Raw genomic sequence first — 22,902 nt, 5'->3', positions numbered from 1 at the left:
AGAAATGTCTGGAGGTGGATGATTACTATGTCGAAAAATAGCCAAGATATGTATTTGTATATTAATCACAATAAATTCCTTCTGTCATTTTCTTGCTTTTTTACATGCGCCTCGTGTCCTCTGGGACGGATAACCTACCAATTGCATTATTATTATTATTATTATTATTTTCTCTCTTAAGCATTTCATCTTCGTTTTCTCTTTCAATGTCTTTCTTTTATCTTAAATATTATTTATAGATGTTCCATTATATTATTGATATAATACCAGTTAAGGGTTATGGCGTCCTGAACGATCGAGGTGGAATGTCTCCTGGAGTTCGAAAAGCATCACCTTTGGTAAAGGAGGTTGTCATATGCGTATACAGGGTGTCTTAAAAATCCCCTGACATGGGGTAACTGTTATCAGAGCTACAACAAAATGTAAGAGGAGAAACCGTCTCGAAATATGACGTTTTCAGTTTAAAGTGAAGAAATTTTGTTAAATCAGACGAGCCGTTTGGGCTGTACACTCTTTATCCTTCCAGTGTTAAATGAAAATGAAACGTTGCCATTTACCTGGATACAAACGTAAGTGAATGAAGTTACTGTCTGTTATGCTAACGTGTCGATGGGCAACCCTCATTTCAAACATGCCCCCATTCACCATACTCTTTACAAAATTTGTCCACCTCCAGTCCCGTCCTTCCTTCCCCAATCCCAGGTAAATGGCAACGTTGCGTTTTCATTTAACATTGGGCGCATACAGATTGTACAGCCGAAACGGCTCGTCCTATTTAAAAAAAAAAAAAAAAAATCCTTCATTTTAGATTGAAAACATTATATTTGGAGACGATTTCCTCTATTACATTTTATTGTTTCTCTGATAATAATAACCATATGTCACAGGACTTTCGAGACATCCTGTATAGTGCATTGTATTTTTTCTGTTGCATCTACTTTTTTTTGTAGTGATATCACTTAATAGTATTTTAAAATATATTTCTGGATTGAAGTAGTACGTAGTATCATACATAAGAAATCTAATGTAGATCAATAAAATCTTTGGAACTCACCCGAAAACAAACACGGAAAATACATCATAGTTAACTCATACTTAAAAAAGCAAATAAATAAAAGAATTTAAAAAGCGCATTAAACAAACCACATTGAATCGTTCCGATGAAACCTGGTTGAAATAAAGAATGGTCTAATTTGTGTAGACCAGTGGTGGCCAATTGATAATGTGCTACGTCCCAGGGCAAAGTAAGAACCATACTTGGGGGGGGGAGACAATAGAACAATAAATAAACACAAAAAGATGACAATTTAATAACAAACTCATTTTTTATTGTTCTATTCTACGCGGTGATGATTTCAGATTTCTCCCGGATTACCAACGCTCGGAGGTCGAAAATCCTGATAATTCACGTTGGGTACGATAGGTGATATGTACGAGGGGCGAGGAGACGGATTTTGTATCTCTGAAGGAGAATTCCACCATCTCCTGGACCACCTTCCTGAAATAATCACTGATTCTTTGTATTCTACCTCTTTCATGTGCCGAAGATAAGTCAATTAGGTCCTGATCTATGAACATTTGAAAGTAACTCTATGAAATCACAGGGGCCGACTTAGAAGATAATAACAGGGGACAGCAACAACCCAGACTATATATCATGAGTATATTATAAACTTCCAAAAATATATAAATAATAGCTTAAATTATTTCTGTCACTCAAAAACTGGAGACCTATTCCCCCCCCCCCCCTTCGGCCTCGGGCTATATCCGCTTCTGTGAAATCAGTTGAAAAAAAACTTGGCCCGATGCCAATGGACAAAATGGGCTTGGTAACCGAAAAGTTTACAAAAAAAAAAAAAGTTAAAAGTGAATTCTCTATTCAGGTATATTATAATGGGCAGCTGTACTCTTCACGTTATGCATAGACTAAAAAAAAGACAGACAAATCTACACCTTTGTTTGCGGGCTCCCATTTGGTCATCAGTGGTGCCTAATGTACACTCATGTACAGCGGGGGACACTTCTAAATGGTACAGCCATATGGAGATTTACGGCTAAGGTGTACCATTTAGAAGTGTCCCCCGCTGTACAAATTTATTGTCGCATGTCTATAAATATGTTGTTGCAGGAATATAATTTGATAACAAATTCGCCCGGTATTTCTTATAATGTTAGTAGGTGTATAATCGGCAAAGACATGTATGTGGCAAATTTCATGTCAAAAGAACAGTAAATAAGAACAATAAAACGAAAATAAAACGTTCTTATCAATTTAGCTAAATTTTGTTTTACTCACTCTACTTTTCTTATTTATAATTCTTTTCCTACGAAATTTACAACAAATATACATTTCCCGATTATACACATAGTATCAGTATTAATAGTACCCTGCAATAACATTATCAAATTATAGTCTTACTAGAAGACAGTCAAAGATATGCGACAATAATTTTGGACATGAGTGTATGTACAATGTGACTGCTTCTAGTGTACATCTTTGTCCATCTGCCAATTTATACGTCGAAAACAAAAGATGTTAAACAACACATATTTTTAATATAAATGTATTGGAATAATTTCACACTATTCGTCGTCAGAAATTAAACCCATTTTTTTATTTGTTTTTACACCATCATTCGAAAGCACCTTGTATAGTGTTTGTGAGTTACAGAAGTAGTATTTACTGAACAGACGTAGTGGTTTCGAAGACTTTTTGCAGGTGTGTTATTTGTTATTTTTTCTTGTAATCTCTTTACAAAACCACTAGGTTTATTGCCAAGGTAACGTGCTTGTGCTACTGGAAATAACGTGTTAGTCGATGTAATATATTTGACGGCCAACGAAAATGAAAACTGATAATTTTTGCACGTGACTGACTCATTTAACGTTAAGAAAAATATTTCGTTCCGCCTTTTCTGGTTCCGAAATATTTTCTTCTTCTCTTAGGAGACGGTGAAAAGTGCGACTGGTTTGGCCGCTTTCGCTCTCTGCATTTTTCGCTTTTTAACTGCTCTCAAATAAACCCAGATTTGAACAAGATAAATTTACCTGCTTAATCATCCAATTCTGTTATTCACTTACTGTTTGCACTTATCTTAGGCAAGTACATAGAGGCCAGGGTTGCCACCTTATCTTAAGGAAAATCGGAATTGGACAACCGGTATTGGAGCCCCCCTCGGAGACGATTACACGTACGGCGAGTCGTTGAAAACAATGCAAATAATCAGCTGAATAACATGAACCTGAATGAATGCGGCACCTTCTCTAGTAGCAAAGACAGCTTGCAAACCACTTGCTGTAAGCTTGAATTGTAAGTCAGCCAAATTTGCATTCAGCTTGATTGGAAAACATGCAAGCATGCCGCAAGCTGGATTCCAGTAACGAAGTTACATGGGGGCAACCTTGCATTCAGTGTTCCATTCAAACTTGACGCAAACGTTTTACAAGTCAAGTCAAATTAAAAGACAATGAACGGCCAGTGATGCTATGACGCTCTGCGAAGGGTCTAAAGCATCGCTTGCAAGTACAACAAAAGTTAGATTGTATGAAAGCATGCGTTTCAAGTGCAAGCGTACAAAACCAAAAGCCAAGCACTCTTCAAAGACCCAAAAGCTTTCTTGCTACTAGGGTTATTCGTTATTTTCGTGCATGGAATATACTATCGTCATAATCCCCTGCATTATCCATTCAAAACAATTAGGAAATAACTATAAATTAAAGACGAGCTATTAACTATTTTTTCCAAGTCAAATTAAAATACAAATTCGTTAAATTGATTCTGTATATAAAACTGTGCATGTGAAAGAATAAATTAATCCTTTGTAAATTTTATGCTTCTATGTGCAGAACTGTTGAAGATATATCGCCTGGAAAGAGTGAAACTGTAGAAGTGGCAAAAGTGGCACATCGCGCGGTAGTAAAGTTCCTCCATCTAAAGGGGATGAAAGTCAAGGACATACATGCAGAAATGGAAAAACTGTTTATGGTGAAAAGTGTGCATCCTCAAGTACTATTAAAACGTGGAAGAAACAGTTGAAATGTGGACGGATGAGTTTGGAGTACGAATCTAGAGAGGGAAGACCGTGTTCAGCGATTGATGATGACGTGATTTGGAAAGTGGAACTCCTAGTGATGGACGACAGACGAATAACCATAAATACTATTATGAATGAGTTGGAGATTTCCCATGGCTCAGTATCTACTATCTTGCATGATCATCTGCATCTATCCAAAGTATCCACACGGTGGGTTCCCAGGTTACTCACTCCTTTTCAAAAATAACAATGCGCTAATTTGTGCATCGGAAATGTTGGCACAATGAGAACGATTTTTTCGATCGTCTCGTGACAATGGATGAATGTTGGATATATAACTTTGACCCAGAGACTAAAGTGATGAGTAAATAGTGGAAACATAGCAGTTCCCTAGTCCCTAAAGAGACCCGTGTGCAGCCTTCTGCTAGAAGGTCATGCTTTCAGTTTTCTGGAATTGTAAGGGCGTTATTCTTACAGATTACCTAACTTATGAACATAGTGTGACTGGAACATATAGAAGTCTACTGGAAAAATCGTGATGCCCTAAAGGAAACTAGAGGAAAAGCACCCTGGCATCCTCAGCAAAGGTGCTGCCCTGTTAGTTGACAATGCTTCCGTCCACAAAGCCCAGAAAACCATGAATCTTGTCCAACGCTTAGGGTACCAATTACTTCCCCATCCTCCATATTTACCTAATCTCGCTCTGTGATTTCTTCTTGTTTCCAAAACTGAAACAGTCTCTTAAAGGACGGCGTTTTCCTTCAGATTCTGCAGTGGAGCACTGTTTTCCCAGCCAATATAACACTTTCTACAAAGAGGGTTTGTGGAATCTGAAAGACCGGTTGCAAAAATGTATTACTTTGCTTGGTGACTATGTAGAGAAAGACTAATCATATGTCTGCATTTGGCCCTTCTCTCTCAACCCCTTTATAGTGAGGACAAAAACTTATTGACCGCCCCTCAAGTCTCTCAAAAGTCCCCTGACAAGGTAACTCTGTTATTATCATAGCTGCAACAAAATGTAAGTGGGAAAACCGTCTTCAAATATGGCGTTTTCGATCTAAAGTGAAGATTTTTTTTTTTTTTTTTTAATTGGACGAGCGTTTGGCCTCAATGTTAAATGAAAATGAAACGTTGCCATTTACCTGTTACCACTTACAATTTACCATTCCACAACATAAGAAATGAAGTTACTGTTTGTGATGTTAACGTGTCGATGGCCTGCCTCCATTTCAAACATGCCCCATTCACCATACTCTTACAAAGTTTGTCCACTTCCTATCCCGTCCTTCTCTCCCCCAGCCCCAGGTAAATGACAACGTTGCATTTTCATTTAAGATTGGGCGCATAAAGAATGTACAACTCGAACGGCTCTTCCGATTAAAAAAAAAAAAAAAAAATCCTTCACTTTAGATTGAAAACATATTTGGAGACAGTTTCCCCTCTTACATTTTATTGTAACTCTGATAATAACAGAGTTATTCTATGTCAGAGAACTTTTGAGGCACTCTGTGTGTATATAATTATATTCGATAGGTCTTAGAGAGCTGAACAAAATGATGCATGAGTGTAAAAGCTCGTGTGCAGTTTTTAAGAAAAACAATGAACTTGTAAATATTAAAATTGATTATGTACAAGAATCATCCCATTTAATGAGGTGAAACTGATCCTGAAATATACGTAGTCTCATTAAGCTCTTCATTATATTGGTAAGACGACAGTAGTGTCTGCATAGTACAGTATGCGGCAAAACAAAGAGTACTGAAATTCGCGTAGGAATGACGCACAGATGCAAAATGGTATGAGCTGTAAGCGCCACACGTGTGCTCAGTCGTGTGTGGACTAGCGTAGTGTGCAATTGGCGCAAAGATAATGTTACTTACAACGGAGGAGAAGGTGTTCATTCACGAGCACTATTTCCGCTCATACGGTGTGGATTAGCATCTCGTTATTCCATTGTCCGCTGGAATCTCTAACCAAGCAGAAGGCAAGTTTGTATTTTTTGCCCGGGTTACGCATATTGTCTTTTTTTTTAAAAAAAAAAAAGACACTACTGGACTGCAATTAACTCACAAATTAAAGCGACATACTGAAAACGTAGTAATTAATGATAAGTGTAAAGAACTACAGTATAACATCTTATTTCCATGTTGTGCCTCGAACATAGAATGTTAGATAACGGAGGGCAATGCTGGTACAGTTAACATTTTTGTAATATTCGTAAATACATGATTCATGCAAAAATATTTTCTTCCTAATTGCATATTACCTTACTTACTAATTTACGTAATAAAATATTAAAACCTCTCTATAGCGGACAATTTTTGATTCCCCACGGCTGTCCGCTTTAGAGAGGTTTCACTGTATAACAAAACATACTCCTAACTAACAGTTTGCTATTTGTTCTTTCCTAAGAGTGACAAATACTCTTTGTGCACCTACTATTTGTAATCATGGTTATTCATTTACTTATTTGTAAAATATTGAAAATATTCAAACATTTTTTTAAAACAAGAATTTTAGGAATGATCAAAAAAATGCATCAGAAGATTGCGATCTTGTCCAATAATTAGTTTCTGCATCAGTGGCCACAAAATTTTTGAACGGTCCCTAAATCGAGGTTTCGTTTTTCTTCTTTTTCTTTTTTTTTTTTTTTTTTTTTTAAATAAGAACGTCATACTGAGTTAAATATTGGTTTGGGTTTGGTTGTACTAATGTAATTATCTAGATAGAAGGCGCACAAGAAATTTTTTGATTAAATAAAATATATTGTTTTTTTTTTTTTTTTTTTTTTTTGATCAGGGGCCCCAAAATTTTTGAACGGTCTCTAAATCGAGTTTTCACTTCTTCTTTTTTTTCGGAATAAAGACATCATACTGAGTTGGGTTTGGCTACTCTGTATATGGTTCTCCAAATATAAGCCATACAAGAAAATTTTTGCTTGAAATATAAAATCTAAAAAAAAAAAAAATAAATAAAAATAAACTTAAAACACAATATCAATTACAAACGAATGAATTAATCCACGTTTTTACAAATAATGAACTCCCCTAAGAAGAAGAAAATGCTATGATACTGAATTCACACAATTTCGTAACCCTTTATTTGTTCTAACTGTATTACTATGTCGAAAAATAACCATTTGCAACCAATGAATAAATCTGTTAATACACTAAGTGGAATAGGAGCTGGTATGCGAACATATTTATACAATCCATCATATTTCTCTCATTTAGGAATATGTATTCTCTCATATTTTACGTTCATCATTCGCACCTCAAGACACGCGCGGGTTTTATACTAGTAGACGTTTTTATTTTTTCATAAGGTTTCTTAGAAGGGTTAAAACTTGGTAACCATCTTAGGCACGCCTGGAAAGATGCTACAGTAACAAACTAGAGCGATAATGGACGGGTAGCCTGGAAGAAACAAATAGTTTTCACGAAAGTTAGTATAAAAAAATATTTTGTCATGTTATGTGTATGAGGAAGTTTTCAAGCTGCGGATGAGATTACTCTCTTTTATGTATTTATCGTTGATCAATTTCAACTATAAACAACGCGAATAATTAGGGAACTCCAAAGAAAACATATTATAATACGTCAATCGAATAAGCTTTAAAGAAAATATACTGAAAAATTGTTATCTTTTCAAGAATGTACGCAAATTTACATGGTATTCACTTTACATTACCACCTCATTCGTGGTAGAGTTTAATCCCAAACAATAGATTTATTCTCTGTTGGCTAAAATAACCGTTCTTCGCAGGGAATAATAATTTTACTTAAAATTTAGAGTAAGTCTATAACAACGAGCCATACTTTCGGCATTGTCCCTATCGATTCTCACTCCAGCTGACATGTCAGTTCTTCGCGCGGGAGAAAAAAGATTAATACAAAATAATTCAAAGATCTGAAAGGTATGCAATCTGACTCACAAGAAAAAACGGTTGGGTTGCATACCTCATAAACACTATGGTTCACTGTACATATACGCACTATAAGTTTTCGAACTCTCATGAGTCAAAAGTCGAAAAACGGCTTCGAACGTGATTCGATCTGGTGGAGATTGATCTGTAGAAAATTTCGTGGCTCTAGGTGACTTCTATGTGAAAATCAGAGATCTTGCATCGTTTGGCCTAATCCTCGTTTCGCCTAACCAATTATCTGACACTTTTATGACAGATAAAAGATAAGCTTTATGTCCGCCATTTTAGGCGAAATAAGGATACTCGTTTGGCCTAATCCTCGTTTTGCCTAAAATGGTGGACTATAAAAAAATCGCGGAGTTAAATCTGGAGGGAAATTTTTCGAAAAAAAAATATTCCTTGCTATGTGAAGAACTGAGAAATACAAATTAGTTTTCCCATAACTAATTTGTAATAGGACTATTTGCTTTCGGAAAAATGTTTCGACAATTGTACAGTTACTTTTCCGTTCCATTTTGAGAATATTATTGCCCCCACAGGGGGTATAGTGACTAACTTTCAGTTTGCAGTTTGTTTCCAAATATCTGATATTGTCAAATGGTACTGCTAATCGGTACGTTAAAGGAAATATAGTTTGTGTGTTTCTTCTTATGTAGGTGCAAAAGTGTAGGTTTTGCTGATCTTTCAGACGATTTCATTCCAGTTTCAACGCTTTTTTGAAACTGTTAATGCATTATAAGAGATCCGATTGTGATTCTATTGTAATTACAATTCGTATGAAATTTGTAACTATTTCGAGCTATATCTGACAAAAGATCCCTAAATTTGCTCATAACTTAACAATGGACAATTGTGATCGCAATGAGTGGTTTGTGACAAATCGCTCCGCTGACAAATTGCTCTTTGGATAATTCCACAATTCAAACCTCAATGTGTTACTGACAAAGAAAGAAGAAAAATATATTTCATATCTTATTATTACTTTTGAAATTACAACTTTTGAGTAACAATTTCCACTCGTTTCACATACTACCGGGAATGTCCATAGCATAAGTCTCTGAGATGCACAATGAGATTTAAATCCGGGCTTCTTGGTGGTTGTTTCAGCAGAAAGAAGTTGAATGCTCCTCCAAACAGGTGGTGGCCAACGGGATCTGTTACGAGGGTGGTTGTTCTGCTGATACACTCCATTTCCACTCGTATGACAGAAATAAGGATATAGTTGACTCTGGTGATCTTTGTACTTCGATACAATACGAGTGAATAGAGGTACCAAAGGTCCAAAACATTGCTTACAGAAAAACACTATAAATCAACATTGTCTCCGTTATCTTGTACAATTCCAACCTGACATGATTTCGTTGGGTTGGCACCAAATTATAGATCACTATCGGCGTGATGAAATTGAGATCGAGACTCATCGCACCAGGATTTGCTGGTTTAAACCAGCTGTTAAAAAAAAAAAAAAAAAAAAAAAAAAAAAACTGGTTTAAACCAAAAAACGAAAAATGTTCGTAAAAGTGTAAGTGTTCGTAAAATCTTGATGAACACACATTTATGGGTTATCACCTTTCACTCCAGTATATTATTCGTATTATATTCAGACCTACATTTTCCCATTCATTACTCAAAAAGATTATACTACAAAAGCAACTTTTGTATTTTTTTTATAAGTTTATGAATGCTTCTTTTGTGATTTTTTTATAGTTTGTTATTATTGTTATGCAATTTCAATCAAAGAAAAATTCTAAATATTGTTTCGTTTTAATAATGTTTACTATTGATAAAATACATCGAAATGCTATAGTTTTTTGGGGGAGAGAAGGGTTCATACAAATCCCACGAGAGGCATTTATTGAAATCAGAAGTATCTTTGGTATTTATTTATGTATAAATGGGTCAGAGCCAAAGTGGACTCAAATAATTCGTATCTTTATTCACTTTTCTTACAGATATGCAAATTAAGTCTATTTCTTCTTTTTCTCGTTGTATTTCTCTATCTTGGACTAATAAAAGTCGTAATGAACTAACTTGGACTAAATTAGTTCTTCTGTACTCTGCAGCATTTTGAAATTGTCCATATGTAATTCTGTATAATGGTTTCACTTGTGCAACTGGTTATCTTTTTGTCCTTCTGAAATGACTCTTGACAGTTACATTAACAAGCACCTAAAGATCAGCACAACGTATTTTTACCAGGAGTCCTTCATGAGTGAGTCGGCAGACATATCGCATTTGTGGTCAATTAGTCCCGGTTTCGAGTTCAAATGGAGGACAATTTCTCTCGGATGTAAGCTGAGAAGCGGTTTGATTCCGCTTTAAGCTTATGTGACCACTTCCAGCATAACCCGGTTGTTGCATAATAACACCAAGATGAAACAAACTTATTTCTCTCCATATGATATAAATACATACAGCAAATTATTTAAACATGGTTAACATTATTTAAATTTATTTATTTTTTTTTAACATGGTTTTTGCCAACCCTGCATCGCACCATGCTACTCGTTTTTTATGGTCCAGTCACGGCATTCTGTTGCCAGTGTAAAACATTAACCGTAGTGACATATAATGACAAGTAGTAACCTCGTGTGTTATCGGCTTCTGAAGTCCATACGATGAAGCGAACGTTGTTTACTAACTATCTGGCTGAACCCCTTATTCAGATGGGTGTCCGTCTTGACAAAGGTTTACTGGTGTTCGGTGCAGTAAGCAAAGTTATGAAAACATTTATACCTTGTTCTTTTACACGTGAGTTTCTTTTTACACTGTTAAATTACTGGAGATTTCCAAATTATGCAGATTCAATATTGAAACCGGAAATATATCTATAACTTACGGCAGGAATAGAGTGATAATGTGAGACATGCAACCTGTTTATCGGAAACTGAATTCTCATCAAAAACGATTTCTCATTATCTCTTACGATTTTTAATATTTAGGAATCAATATTGAAACCGAAAGTTGTACTAGTTCTTACTTTAATAGAAGACTCAAGCTGAAATGAAATCTATTCTTAAGATTTGGAATCCATACCATAAATCGTTTGGATCGTTAGAGAACGTGTCGATATATATATACGATATATGAGTAGGCCAATGGCAAAACCCGTTAAATTCACTTTTTAAAAAAATGAGATAGTGGTTGCTCTGGAAACCTTAGTTGGAAAGCTATTATTTCCAAATAGTATTCAGTAGAAAAAACATTTTAACTAGTTGAAAATTGAGATTGAAATATGTGCCAATTACCAAAACTTGTTAAATCCATCATGGCAACAGATGCAAAACCAGTTAAATCCCTCTTCCATATTCAGTTTCATAAACTGTTAAATCCCAAACCTGCAAATAATCTCATGAGAAAAGCAGAATCAAACTCGGTTAATTCCATATTTCAAACAATTTGAAGTTCCGTACTGTATAGGATTAGTTTAGTAATCTGAATATTTATTGCAACTCTTCGTAAATCATTCGAAATTTTATTTGGCAGAATTTGAAGTGTGTGCTTTCATTATTTATTTTCTTTTTTTGAAAATTGAAAAAAAGAAAATGAAATCTTTAGTTTTACGTCCCACGATTATGCCGGTTAGGCTAAAGGAGACGGTGATGATGAGAAATGAATGAAATGATGGAATGAAAAAAGTGGGAGGAAATGGGAGAAACTCGAGATAACCCACGAGCACGGTGTTTGTCCACCACAAAGTCCACATGGCGCGAGCTGGGATCAAACCAGGGACCCCAAGCATCGGAGGTGAACGCTCTGCTACTGAGCCACCGCGCAGCCTGGACTGAAAATAGAGACACTATACGTCTTAACCTAACTGTTCGTGAGACTATTCTGTGCTTATTTGCTTTTCTTTAATAATTACTAGACAAATGCACGCAAAATCGAAAGAAAACGATACTCTAAGCAGCGATGATCATAATTTTGTTATCAGACAACACCAAAATTGTCTAGAAAACGTACAAAACACATGAAAAACTGGAAACGAAATGTAGCCAAAAAGACAAGGTGAGTGGATGGTTAAAAGTCGTTTGTTTTGTATTTCAGGGTAACTCTTTACTTTGAACAGAACATTGTTAGATTAGGTTCTTCTCTAAACGGTCTCTTCAGCTTCAGCAGAACCTCTTTCTTAAAATGTCTCGTGTCAATTATCATTCAAAATTATAACATGCTTTTGGTACAACATGTTAAAAAAATTTGCCACTTATTTACCATTTCTGATTCTCTTTCTGCCACTGTTTTGTTCAAATTCAACATTTGCACATTTTGTTTTGCTATATTTCAAATTCATATATTGGGATAATTGGCAAATTAATATTCACCCTATGTTAGCCCATAAAAGGTTACAAACTCTTCCAAAATAGAGTCATTCAGTTTAGAAATGTATACGGATAGGTATAATTAACTCCGCTTGTAGTTACGAAGGGTTTGACGATTGAAAGCAGCTCAAAGCTCATGTTTTACAAAGAGGTTTTTGAGGAAAATGGTGATGCACCAGAGGACGACGACGATATGGATTTCCATTTAGTAGATGATGATGGAGAGGTTACATAATTCAATTTTTTGCACATTTGGATCCATTGTTTTCAATTTAGAACAAAATTAATGTTGTATTTATGTATCCACATTCATTTGTGCCAATCTTGTGCAATGTATAGTTGATAATACATTCCCCCCCAATATTTTAGTAGGCATAATAATGATTTCTGACTCTGACTCCCTTTCTTTTTGATAGGTTTTGTATCTTGAGCCTCAACAAAAATGGCCGCTCGTCCAGATGCAAAAGCTATTATTTCCATTTACATACGCAAAACCTGTTAAATCCAAACTATTTTCTTCAATAACGCAATTCACAGACTAGTGTGATTATACAGCTTTGGACAGACCTACACTCACATTATTCTTAATTTTTTAATGTTCTCTAGTTTATAATGTTATTTTACAATTATGACGTGTTTAAACAGTTTTTCTCGATTTGTCACAAATTTTAAAATGTGAATTTAACGGGTTTTGCTATTCGCCTACTCATATATATCCGTATATATCCATGGTCCTAGTAAATATATAAAAGAGTTTTGGTAATCCTAACTCCTCGAAAATATTTAATATAATATTAATCTATATATTTTGCATTTCTTAATTCTTTATATAGGCCTACTAGGGAATTTTCTCTTATATAATTTCCCTCTAGTTGAATTTCCACGATTATTTCTTATTGGCCGTCATTTTAGGCGTAACGAGGATTAGGCCAAACGAGGATCCTTTTTTCGCCTAAAATGGCGGGCACAAATCTTATCATTTATCTGTCATAAAAGTGTCAGATAATTGGTTAGGCAAAACGAGGATTAGGCCAAACGTGGCGACACGAAATTAGATGACAAACAAACAGTGCCGGTCTGGCTAGGTCGGCTGCTCGGCGATCGCCGAGGGCCCGAGGGCCTTCGGAAGGGCCCGGACGCATAGGAAAATAAATATTTAAAACTTAAAAAATAACTTAATTATCAGATGTTTAGAATACAAAAACAGAATTAACTACTGATAATTTTAAAACACAACAACATAGTTTATTGTAATGCTTGAAAACCAGTTAAAAAACAACCAGTACCAGATTTACACATAACAAGCTATAGCTTAAGGCGCCAGTCTTGTAAGGGCCCCCAAAATATTAAAAAAGTAAATTGGATATAATGACATTTTTTCCCTATCAAACTTTAATTTTCAGTTCACAGTTCATACGGTATCTTCTCTAATAACATTACCTAGATACAGTACCGAAAACTATTTATCTGTTATACTATTTAATTTCGCACTTTCCTTTGTGACAGTTTTCATAGATTTATTGTTCCTTTCTGTTCGTATTTTTTACAGGATTTCCTCAAATTCTCTAACATTAACATTGTATTAATTCCCGACAAAAACGAGTGAGTTTACTAAACATTTTTTTTTTTAATTCCAAGATATAGAAGAACGGTTTGTATCCAACAAGACTCTACTGCTTGATTGTTCCTGGTTAGACCCAAAAAGGTACGATGATATAGTTGCAATGGAGGTAGAAGGTTTTCCAGATGATTGCTTGCAAACTGTTTCTCAATTAGCAAACGTGAATAGAAGTAGTGTTTTTGTTAGAACTGAATCAGTTTGCAAGCCAGTAGCGTAATTTCAGTGCAGATTTTAGTAACAAGTCTGAAGAACCAGAAGAGAATGAAGTGTGTAAATTTGTGAGAATTACAAGTAATGATGGTGATGGTGATTCAAATGAAAGTGTGACATCTGAAGATAAAAAAAAAAAAAGTATGAAACTCAATGTGGTACTAAAAGGAAATGTTTCAGATGTCTCTCATGTACATTTCCCATTCTCTATGAACTATGTTCACAGTCTGGATTATTTAGTAATTTATATACTGTCTTTAAATATATAATGGCCATTCCATCCACTCAGGTGACTTGTGAACGATTTTTTTCAAAATTGAAAATTGTAAAAAAAAAAAAAAAAAAGAAAAAAAAAAGAAAAGAAAAGACTCGGATATTCTTTAAGCGAGAACTTACTATCTCCTTTAATGTTGATGAATGTTGAGAGAGACTTGTTGATAAATTTGGACAAAAATAAAATCATTGATGAAATTGCAGTGACAAGCGAAGTTTTGAAAAGAAAATTAATGTATTGATATGTTCCTGATGCTTTGTAATTCCTGTGTGTGTCGGAGTCATTTTCAATTTTACAATTATGTGCTTTATGATATTGTAATCATTTATTAGTAGTAATCAATAATTTGCCTGTTTGTATTAATATAAATCTAGAATAAGCTTCACTTTGTTAGTGCATACCAATATTTTCGTCTTTTTACAGTTATGTGATCATATAAATGTTGTAATACACGTTAAATATTTGTCATTAGTTCTCATAGAATAAAACAAAATGTTTATAACTATATGGGTTTCGCATAATTTTGCCATATCAACATTTCTCTTTATTTCACTCATAGCCTCATTACATCATATAGTACAATGCTGAACTGACGCCGAAACCTATATCATGATTTATTTCTACGTTATATTGCTTAAGTATGTTTTACCTTGCCATTTATCGTAACATAGATAGATTTAAAATACTTCAGAAACTTTTTTTTTTTCATAAACAAATCTTTAATCATTGTTGTAAGTACCGAAGATACGCTGTGAAAAGTTTCTCGATCAGAGGGCCCACAACCAACTTTAGCCGAGGGCCCGTGATTGCTCCAGACCGGCACTGCAAACAAACATAAATGTTCTTTTTTATATTAATATAGAAGATTGTATGAAGGCACATGCCAAGTTACATTAAAATCTTATTATTTTTTTTTTTTAACGAAAATAATTGTGGAACGCACATGGAGATATGCTGGTTCAGTCGAATGGTAGGATCTTGATTACATTCACTTCTATTCTGTTTTACTTGCTAATGTCAATAGCATTCAAGATGCAAAATACTCAAATGTTTGCATGAAGAAATTCTCAGAACTTTTGTTGAGATCTATTGAACTTCTGTTAAGAGAAACATTGTTTGGAGAAGTATGAAGCACTCCGAAGAACGACAATTATTCTCAACGCGACCTGACCCTTGAATCCCTCCCTTTAGCTACATAATCCGATGGTACTTCTACGCTATTCACCCATTTTTTAAATATATATTTACTGAGTACTGGGCGTTATCCATAGCACATTTTCACCACATACAAATAAAATTAACATTTTTTTAAAAAAAATAAAGCTGCCCAGATAGCTTACACAAGCGAAAAATATTCATCGATAGTTGAACCAATAAAAGACAGAAGAAAATGTGAAACTAAGAATTGAACGATTTTTTAAAACGTGAAAATATGTTGACAGATAGGAAAACATACGAGTACAGCTTTTCCTATCGTTTCTTGGAGCACTTCACTGGCAACATCTAAAAGAAAGAAAACACTGCTATGAAACTGGATAAAGCAGGCATGTGAAACTCGTGACCCTTGACTCATTTCTCTATAGCCCTCGGTTCACCCTGAGGAAATTATATATATATATATATATATATATATATATATATATATATATATATATATATATATATATAAAACACAGTTCTGACCAGAGCAGAATGAAATATATTAAAAACTATACTTACAATTTGTTACAGTTTCAAGGACCTAACGTCCTCTTCATCAGACACAAACCCTGAGAAAAGACAGGTGACAGCAGATCTTATATACATGAGAAAGTGAAAGGCCACGCCCCTTCTTCTCTCTCATTGGTCGGAGGGAACCAATGAGGATAAAGTCAATTCCGCGCAAACAGAAAAATATAATGAGCCCTTTCACTTTTCTAACAGTTCTTTAATGAGATGACATACAAAGAAAGTAAATAACAAATAGAAAATATTAAATAAGAAAAAAAATTAACTAAATATATATATAAATATATAAATTTAAATAAATAAATAAATATTAATAGCCTATATGCACTTTTCTTGTTCCTTTTCTATCACATCCAACAATTTCTGCCATTGCTCGTGTATATTCATACCGCTTGTCCAATTCATTAGGTTCTCCTCTTGTTCTCTCTTTATTCTTCTAGCCTCTTTCCACTTTCTAATAATCTTCCTCTTCTCTCTCTCTAAACCCCTAGCTCCCTCCCAGTCTATTTTATGTCCCGTTTCCTTCACATGTTTGTATATAGCGTTATTATCTCTTTTCAGTCTAACATCATCCTTATGTTGTTTTAATCTGTCCATAAGCCTTTTCCCCGTCTCCCCTATGTATTTCATGTCACACTCATTACACTTCACTTCATATATCACTCCTTCTTCCTGCTCCTCTATATGATTTTCCTTCCTTTTCCTTTTCTTCCTTATGCACTTCAACAAAGTTTCTCCTCCTTTTCTATAAGTCTTCACACCACCTTTTCTTAATAACTTCTTCAGCACTTCGGTCTTTTCGCCTATGCTCTGAATGCCATACCACTTCTTGTCTTCCTCTTCTTTCCTATCCATATTATCTTCTTTTCTCTTTCTCCTAAACTGCTCTATCCTATATCCATTATTGTTCAATTGTTTGTAGAATTTTTCCAAATCTTTTTTCTTTCCCTCTTCCTCGCTGTTGATGTTTTCTATCTTCCTTTCCATGTTCCTAATGAAATTCTTCTTAGTTGCTTTGTCTACATCACTTCTCCAGTGGCAATAAATACCTGCCCAACACGGTTTCTGATACCAACTAGTAGTCACTTTCTCACCTTGCTTCTCTATCTTCATATCCATGAAATTGATAGAGTTATTTTCTTCAACTTCTAATTCTAACCTTATGCCTTTCTCTTGGTCTTCTATACTTTCAACATATTTCTCCAGTTGATTTCTATTCCCTGTCCATATGCCTAAACAATCATCAACATACCTGCAAAAGAACAGTAACTTTCCTCCTGCTTGTTCTGTCACTTTTTTCTCCCACTTGTTCATTACTATTTCCGCTAGAACTGGACTCAGCTTGGATCCAATGCTTAAACCTTCTTTTATCTTCACTAGTCTTTCTCCAATTATGCAGTAGCTATTTTCCCACAAAGTCTTAAGCGCTCTTATGACTTTCTCTTTTTTCCACTGACTTATAACTTTCCCTTCCATCTCCTCTTCTATTGCCTTTATGACATAGTCCCTTCTTATACTGGTGAACATGGCTTTAACATCTACACTAAACATTAACACCTTCTCCTGATTCCACTTAATCTCATCTATCCTCTTCCTCAATTCTTCCGTGTTCTTCACTCTGCATGTCTTTTGTCCTTCTCTGATTTCGTCCATTATCTCTCTTAATTTCTCCTCTAGTGGTTCAAAATAGTTACCTCTGCAGTCCAGTACTGGTCTTAGCTTCACGTCCTTCTTATGTATTTTAGGAAAACCTTTCATGACAGGAATCCTTCCTTTTTCGTTGATCATCTTTTTAATCCCTGACTTTTTCCCTTCTTGTACTATCTTTTTCAACACTTCATCTTTCATGTCCTTGTTACCGACTTCCTCATATGTCTGATCACATAACTCCCCTAGCTTCTCCTGGTACCATCCTTTCTCCATTACTACCAACGCGCCTCCTTTGTCCGCCTGTTCCACTACGATATCCTTTCTTTTCCTTAATCTTTTCAGTCCTTCCTTCTCTTCTTTCCTTAAGTTACTCTCCTTCTTGTTCATATTCTGCCTAACAATCGACAATGCTTTTTTCCTTATTCTCTCTCTCTCGTCCTTATCCTTTATGTCTACAATGGCTTGTTCTACTGTGTACACCAATTCCTTCTTGTCCACTTCTTCCACTTTAACCTTAAATTTATGTCCTAGACTTAAGCACTTCTCCTCTTCTTCCGATAAAACTATGTCACCTATCACTACCACTCTGTTCCTATTATCCTTTTCTTCTCTCCAACCTAACAATCTTCCTTTGTTGGCTAATCTGGTATTAACTTTTTCTTTAAAACTCCTTTCCCATTCTCTTAGATCTCTTATCACTGCTTTTCTCATAAAAATACTGACACCGTCCTTTATATGTTCCATAAGTTGGTTAGACACTTTCTCACTTGTTTTCACTTCCTTACTTCTTTTCCTTATGACGTCCCAGATTACTTCTTTTTCAATTTTCTTAACTAGTTTCTTGAACCTCACTGATTCACACACTAATCCTTTCTTTCTCACCCGTAGACCTTTTGGAGTAATTCCCTCTTCCAGACACCTCCTCAAGAACTTGATCTGCTGCACATACGAGATTTCCTTCCTCCTTTTGTCTTTCCACGTGTTAATCCTCCTTTTCAGACTTGGAGGTAGATCATAATGAACAAACTCCATGGCTCTGGATAAGTAGAGTAACAAATAAAACACAGTTCTGACCAGAGCAGAATGAAATATATTAAAAACTATACTTACAATTTGTTACAGTTTCAAGGACCTAACGTCCTCTTCATCAGACACAAACCCTGAGAAAAGACAGGTGACAGGTGAAAGGATATCGTAGTGGAACAGGCGGACAAAGGAGGCGCGTTGGTAGTAATGGAGAAAGGATGGTACCAGGAGAAGCTAGGGGAGTTATGTGATCAGACATATGAGGAAGTCGGTAACAAGGACATGAAAGATGAAGTGTTGAAAAAGATAGTACAAGAAGGGAAAAAGGCGGGGATTAAAAAGATGATCAACGAAAAAGGAAGGATTCCTGTCATGAAAGGTTTTCCTAAAATACATAAGAAGGACGTGAAGCTAAGACCAGTACTGGACTGCAGAGGTAACTATTTTGAACCACTAGAGGAGAAATTAAGAGAGATAATGGACGAAATCAGAGAAGGACAAAAGACATGCAGAGTGAAGAACACGGAAGAATTGAGGAAGAGGATAGATGAGATTAAGTGGAATCAGGAGAAGGTGTTAATGTTTAGTGTAGATGTTAAAGCCATGTTCACCAGTATAAGAAGGGATTATGTCATAAAGGCAATAGAAGAGGAGATGGAAGGGAAAGTTATAAGTCAGTGGAAAAAAGAGAAAGTCATAAGAGCGCTTAAGACTTTGTGGGAAAATAGCTACTGCATAATTGGAGAAAGACTAGTGAAGATAAAAGAAGGTTTAAGCATTGGATCCAAGCTGAGTCCAGTTCTAGCGGAAATAATAATGAACAAGTGGGAGAAAAAAGTGACAGAACAAGCAGGAGGAAAGTTACTGTTCTTTTGCAGGTATGTTGATGATTGTTTAGGCATATGGACAGGGAATAGAAATCAACTGGAGAAATATGTTGAAAGTATAGAAGACCAAGAGAAAGGCATAAGGTTAGAATTAGAAGTTGAAGAAAATAACTCTATCAATTTCATGGATATGAAGATAGAGAAGCAAGGTGAGAAAGTGACTACTAGTTGGTATCAGAAACCGTGTTGGGCAGGTATTTATTGCCACTGGAGAAGTGATGTAGACAAAGCAACTAAGAAGAATTTCATTAGGAACATGGAAAGGAAGATAGAAAACATCAACAGCGAGGAAGAGGGAAAGAAAAAAGATTTGGAAAAATTCTACAAACAATTGAACAATAATGGATATAGGATAGAGTAGTTTAGGAGAAAGAGAAAAGAAGATAATATGGATAGGAAAGAAGAGGAAGACAAGAAGTGGTATGGCATTCAGAGCATAGGCGAAAAGACCGAAGTGCTGAAGAAGTTATTAAGAAAAGGTGGTGTGAAGACTTATAGAAAAGGAGGAGAAACTTTGTTGAAGTGCATAAGGAAGAAAAGGAAAAGGAAGGAAAATCATATAGAGGAGCAGGAAGAAGGAGTGATATATGAAGTGAAGTGTAGTGAGTGTGACATGAAATACATAGGGGAGACGGGGAAAAGGCTTATGGACAGATTAAAACAACATAAGGATGATGTTAGACTGAAAAGAGATAATAACGCTATATACAAACATGTGAAGGAAACGGGACATAAAATAGACTGGGAGGGAGCTAGGGGTTTAGAGAGAGAGAAGAGGAAGATTATTAGAAAGTGGAAAGAGGCTAGAAGAATAAAGAGAGAACAAGAGGAGAACCTAATGAATTGGACAAGCGGTATGAATATACACGAGCAATGGCAGAAATTGTTGGATGTGATAGAAAAGGAACAAGAAAAGTGCATATAGGCTATTAATATTTATTTATTTATTTATTTAAATTTATATATATATATATATATATATATATATATATATATATATATATATATATATATATATATAGTTAAATTTTTTTTCTTATTTAATATTTTCTATTTGTTATTTACTTTCTTTGTATGTCATCTCATTAAAGAACTGTTAGAAAAGTGAAAGGGCTCATTATATTTTTCTGTTTGCGCGGAATTGACTTTATCCTCATTGGTTCCCTCCGACCAATGAGAGAGAAGAAGGGGCGTGGCCTTTCACTTTCTCATGTATATAAGATCTGCTGTCACCTGTCTTTTCTCAGGGTTTGTGTCTGATGAAGAGGACGTTAGGTCCTTGAAACTGTAACAAATTGTAAGTATAGTTTTTAATATATTTCATTCTGCTCTGGTCAGAACTGTGTTTTATTTGTTACTCTACTTATCCAGAGCCATGGAGTTTGTTCATATATATATATATATATATATATATATATATATATATATATATATATATATATATATATATATATATATATATATATATAACAAATTCCCTAATAATAATATAATAATCTCTTTAGGAACAAATTCCTAGGGAGATCCAGGATAACTAATTCATTTGATCTCTGTTGTGAAAATCGCTGGTTAGAGCATCATGTATCCAGGCAACCGCATAATAAAGTCGGTTGCTTACGGTTTGCACACTACAGCCATTCAGTTTTTTCATGGTTTAGCCCCATTCCGATCAAATTTGTATGGGACCACCAGGAAAGTATTATCTTTCAAATTAAAAAGAGATACCAAAATCGATCCAGCTAGGACTTTATGCCGAAGTTATGTGTGAATATAGGCACAAGAGTTGAATTGAGGAGAACCTTTTTTTTTTTCAATAAGTTAAAAATTTAAAAAGTGGTAAGTATATTTAAATGTTCAGATTCTAACGAATGAATTTCGAAGTCAATGAAAGATATAAAAGTATATTAATGGAGAGAAATGTATATTACTGCTCCCTTAACGGCACAGACAATAGTCCCAAGAGTGGGAAACGGTAGACTAGCCAACTGCCGACGTTGGCCTTATGTTGAAATCGCCCGTTTGCCGAGGATTTGTCAACCAACTCAATTTCCATTTACGAAAGAAATAGAAATTGCGATTGGGGGAGTAAGGGTCAAAATTGTTTGATAAACGATTTAAAATTATTGGTTGGCCAACATATTTTTAACTATTTACGTTGTGTCAACGTATTTTTCAACTTATTTATCCTATTACCAATCCCCAACTACTCCGACCATTAGCCGCAAGTATGCTTCTATATAGAAGACATGCCATTTGCATTGGGAATAGATGCAAGGGAGATAATTTGAATTCTAGTTCGGAAGTCTTTGAGAAAAAGTCCTTTAAGTAGATCAAGGAGAAGTGCAAAAGATATTGTGAAACAAGATCTTATCAAAGTAGATAACAATGCCGGATAGATTGACTTCTCACAAGCGAAGTTTTGCTTCTGCAGTGTTGAACCTTAAGGCTACAAACCACAAGTAAATTAGTTTTTTTTAAAAAAAACTGTAAGATTTTACGAAGAACAATGTACACAGTGACAGTACACACGATTGGAGACTGTCGTAAGTGAATCAATCAGCTTCCAACTGATCGTGCGACCGCACCAAGGTGTGCCCGAGGCTTTTCTCATTCAAAAGAACGTTCATTGAAACTTACAAAGAAGAAGAAGAAAAGTATTAGACTGCCAAACATGTGCGTGTCACACACACACATACAAACTCACTTAAAAGGAATTTTAAGATGTCAACATTTAAAAAAGAAGTCAGGTCAAGGAAATAAAACTGTTTGCTGAAGGACCAAATGTTTTTTTTTAATGTCTACTACTGAGATGTCGCCAATACTTTGCTATCAGCAACAAAGGCAATTTACAAAACACAAAGTGACCAAGGAACGTGTGTGCGACACGCTACGGGTGTTTTAAATCATGGGAAAATGGTTGTAAAATTTAACATGAGTAATGGCCCTGGTTTATAGTGCTGTTAACTTTAAAAATGGTTGGAAATTTGCAGTTATTTAGTTGGCATTTCGCGCGATGCTACCAATACCAATTACGATAATAAGAGATGAAATTCTACGCATAACTCCACGAAAAGGCTCATTGACTTGGTGAAGAAGAACAGGCAGCAGCGTGCTCACCTTATATTCAAACCTTTAATTTTTTTCACTTAGACATCCCTCCGTTATACTCTGTAGGCTAACGAGGAGAAATGGTGAACATTAATGAACGATGGAATAATTTGTGAA

General features: G+C 35.1%; 2 protein-coding genes across 2 annotated transcripts; one reads left to right on the top strand and one right to left on the bottom strand.

Moving 5' to 3' along the window:
- Positions 1–15,109: 15,109 nt before the first annotated feature.
- On the bottom strand, positions 15,110–18,796 carry LOC145672454 (uncharacterized). Its single transcript, XM_081741608.1, has 3 exons — positions 17,164–18,796; positions 15,843–15,889; positions 15,110–15,208 (listed from the first exon to the last, which is right to left on the bottom strand). The coding sequence occupies exons 1-3, from the start codon at positions 18,794–18,796 to the stop codon at positions 15,110–15,112; spliced, it is 1,779 nt and encodes a 592-aa protein (XP_081597734.1).
- Positions 18,797–18,997: 201 nt separating this feature from the next.
- On the top strand, positions 18,998–22,073 carry LOC145672453 (uncharacterized). Its single transcript, XM_081741607.1, has 2 exons — positions 18,998–19,871; positions 21,973–22,073. Exons 1-2 carry the CDS (start codon positions 18,998–19,000, stop codon positions 22,071–22,073), a joined length of 975 nt encoding a protein of 324 aa, XP_081597733.1.
- Positions 22,074–22,902: the final 829 nt, after the last annotated feature.

This window comes from Thermobia domestica, chromosome 16 (genome assembly GCF_964235325.1).
Source record: "Thermobia domestica chromosome 16, izTheDome1.hap1.1, whole genome shotgun sequence".
Taxonomy (NCBI): Eukaryota; Metazoa; Arthropoda; class Insecta; order Zygentoma; family Lepismatidae; genus Thermobia; species Thermobia domestica.
The sequence above is the reverse complement of the archived record's forward strand: the minus strand, read 5'-3'. Positions and strand labels throughout refer to the sequence as shown.

What these genes read in the sequence shown, in the direction of transcription:
- LOC145672454 (XM_081741608.1), bottom strand. Translation starts at nt 18,796, where the DNA reads ATGGAGTTTGTTCATTATGATCTACCTCCAAGTCTGAAAAGGAGGATT. An exon ending in TCAGAAACCGTGTTGGGCAG is followed by an intron (nt 15,890 to 17,163) that starts GTATTTATTGCC and finishes TCTTTCTTTTAG; the next exon opens with ATGTTGCCAGTGAAGTGCTC. An exon ending in CGATAGGAAAAGCTGTACTC is followed by an intron (nt 15,209 to 15,842) that starts GTATGTTTTCCT and finishes GTTTGTTTGCAG; the next exon opens with TGCCGGTCTGGAGCAATCAC.
- LOC145672453 (XM_081741607.1), top strand. Translation starts at nt 18,998, where the DNA reads ATGGAGAAAGGATGGTACCAGGAGAAGCTAGGGGAGTTATGTGATCAG. An exon ending in TCAGAAACCGTGTTGGGCAG is followed by an intron (nt 19,872 to 21,972) that starts GTATTTATTGCC and finishes TTTGAATTCTAG; the next exon opens with TTCGGAAGTCTTTGAGAAAA.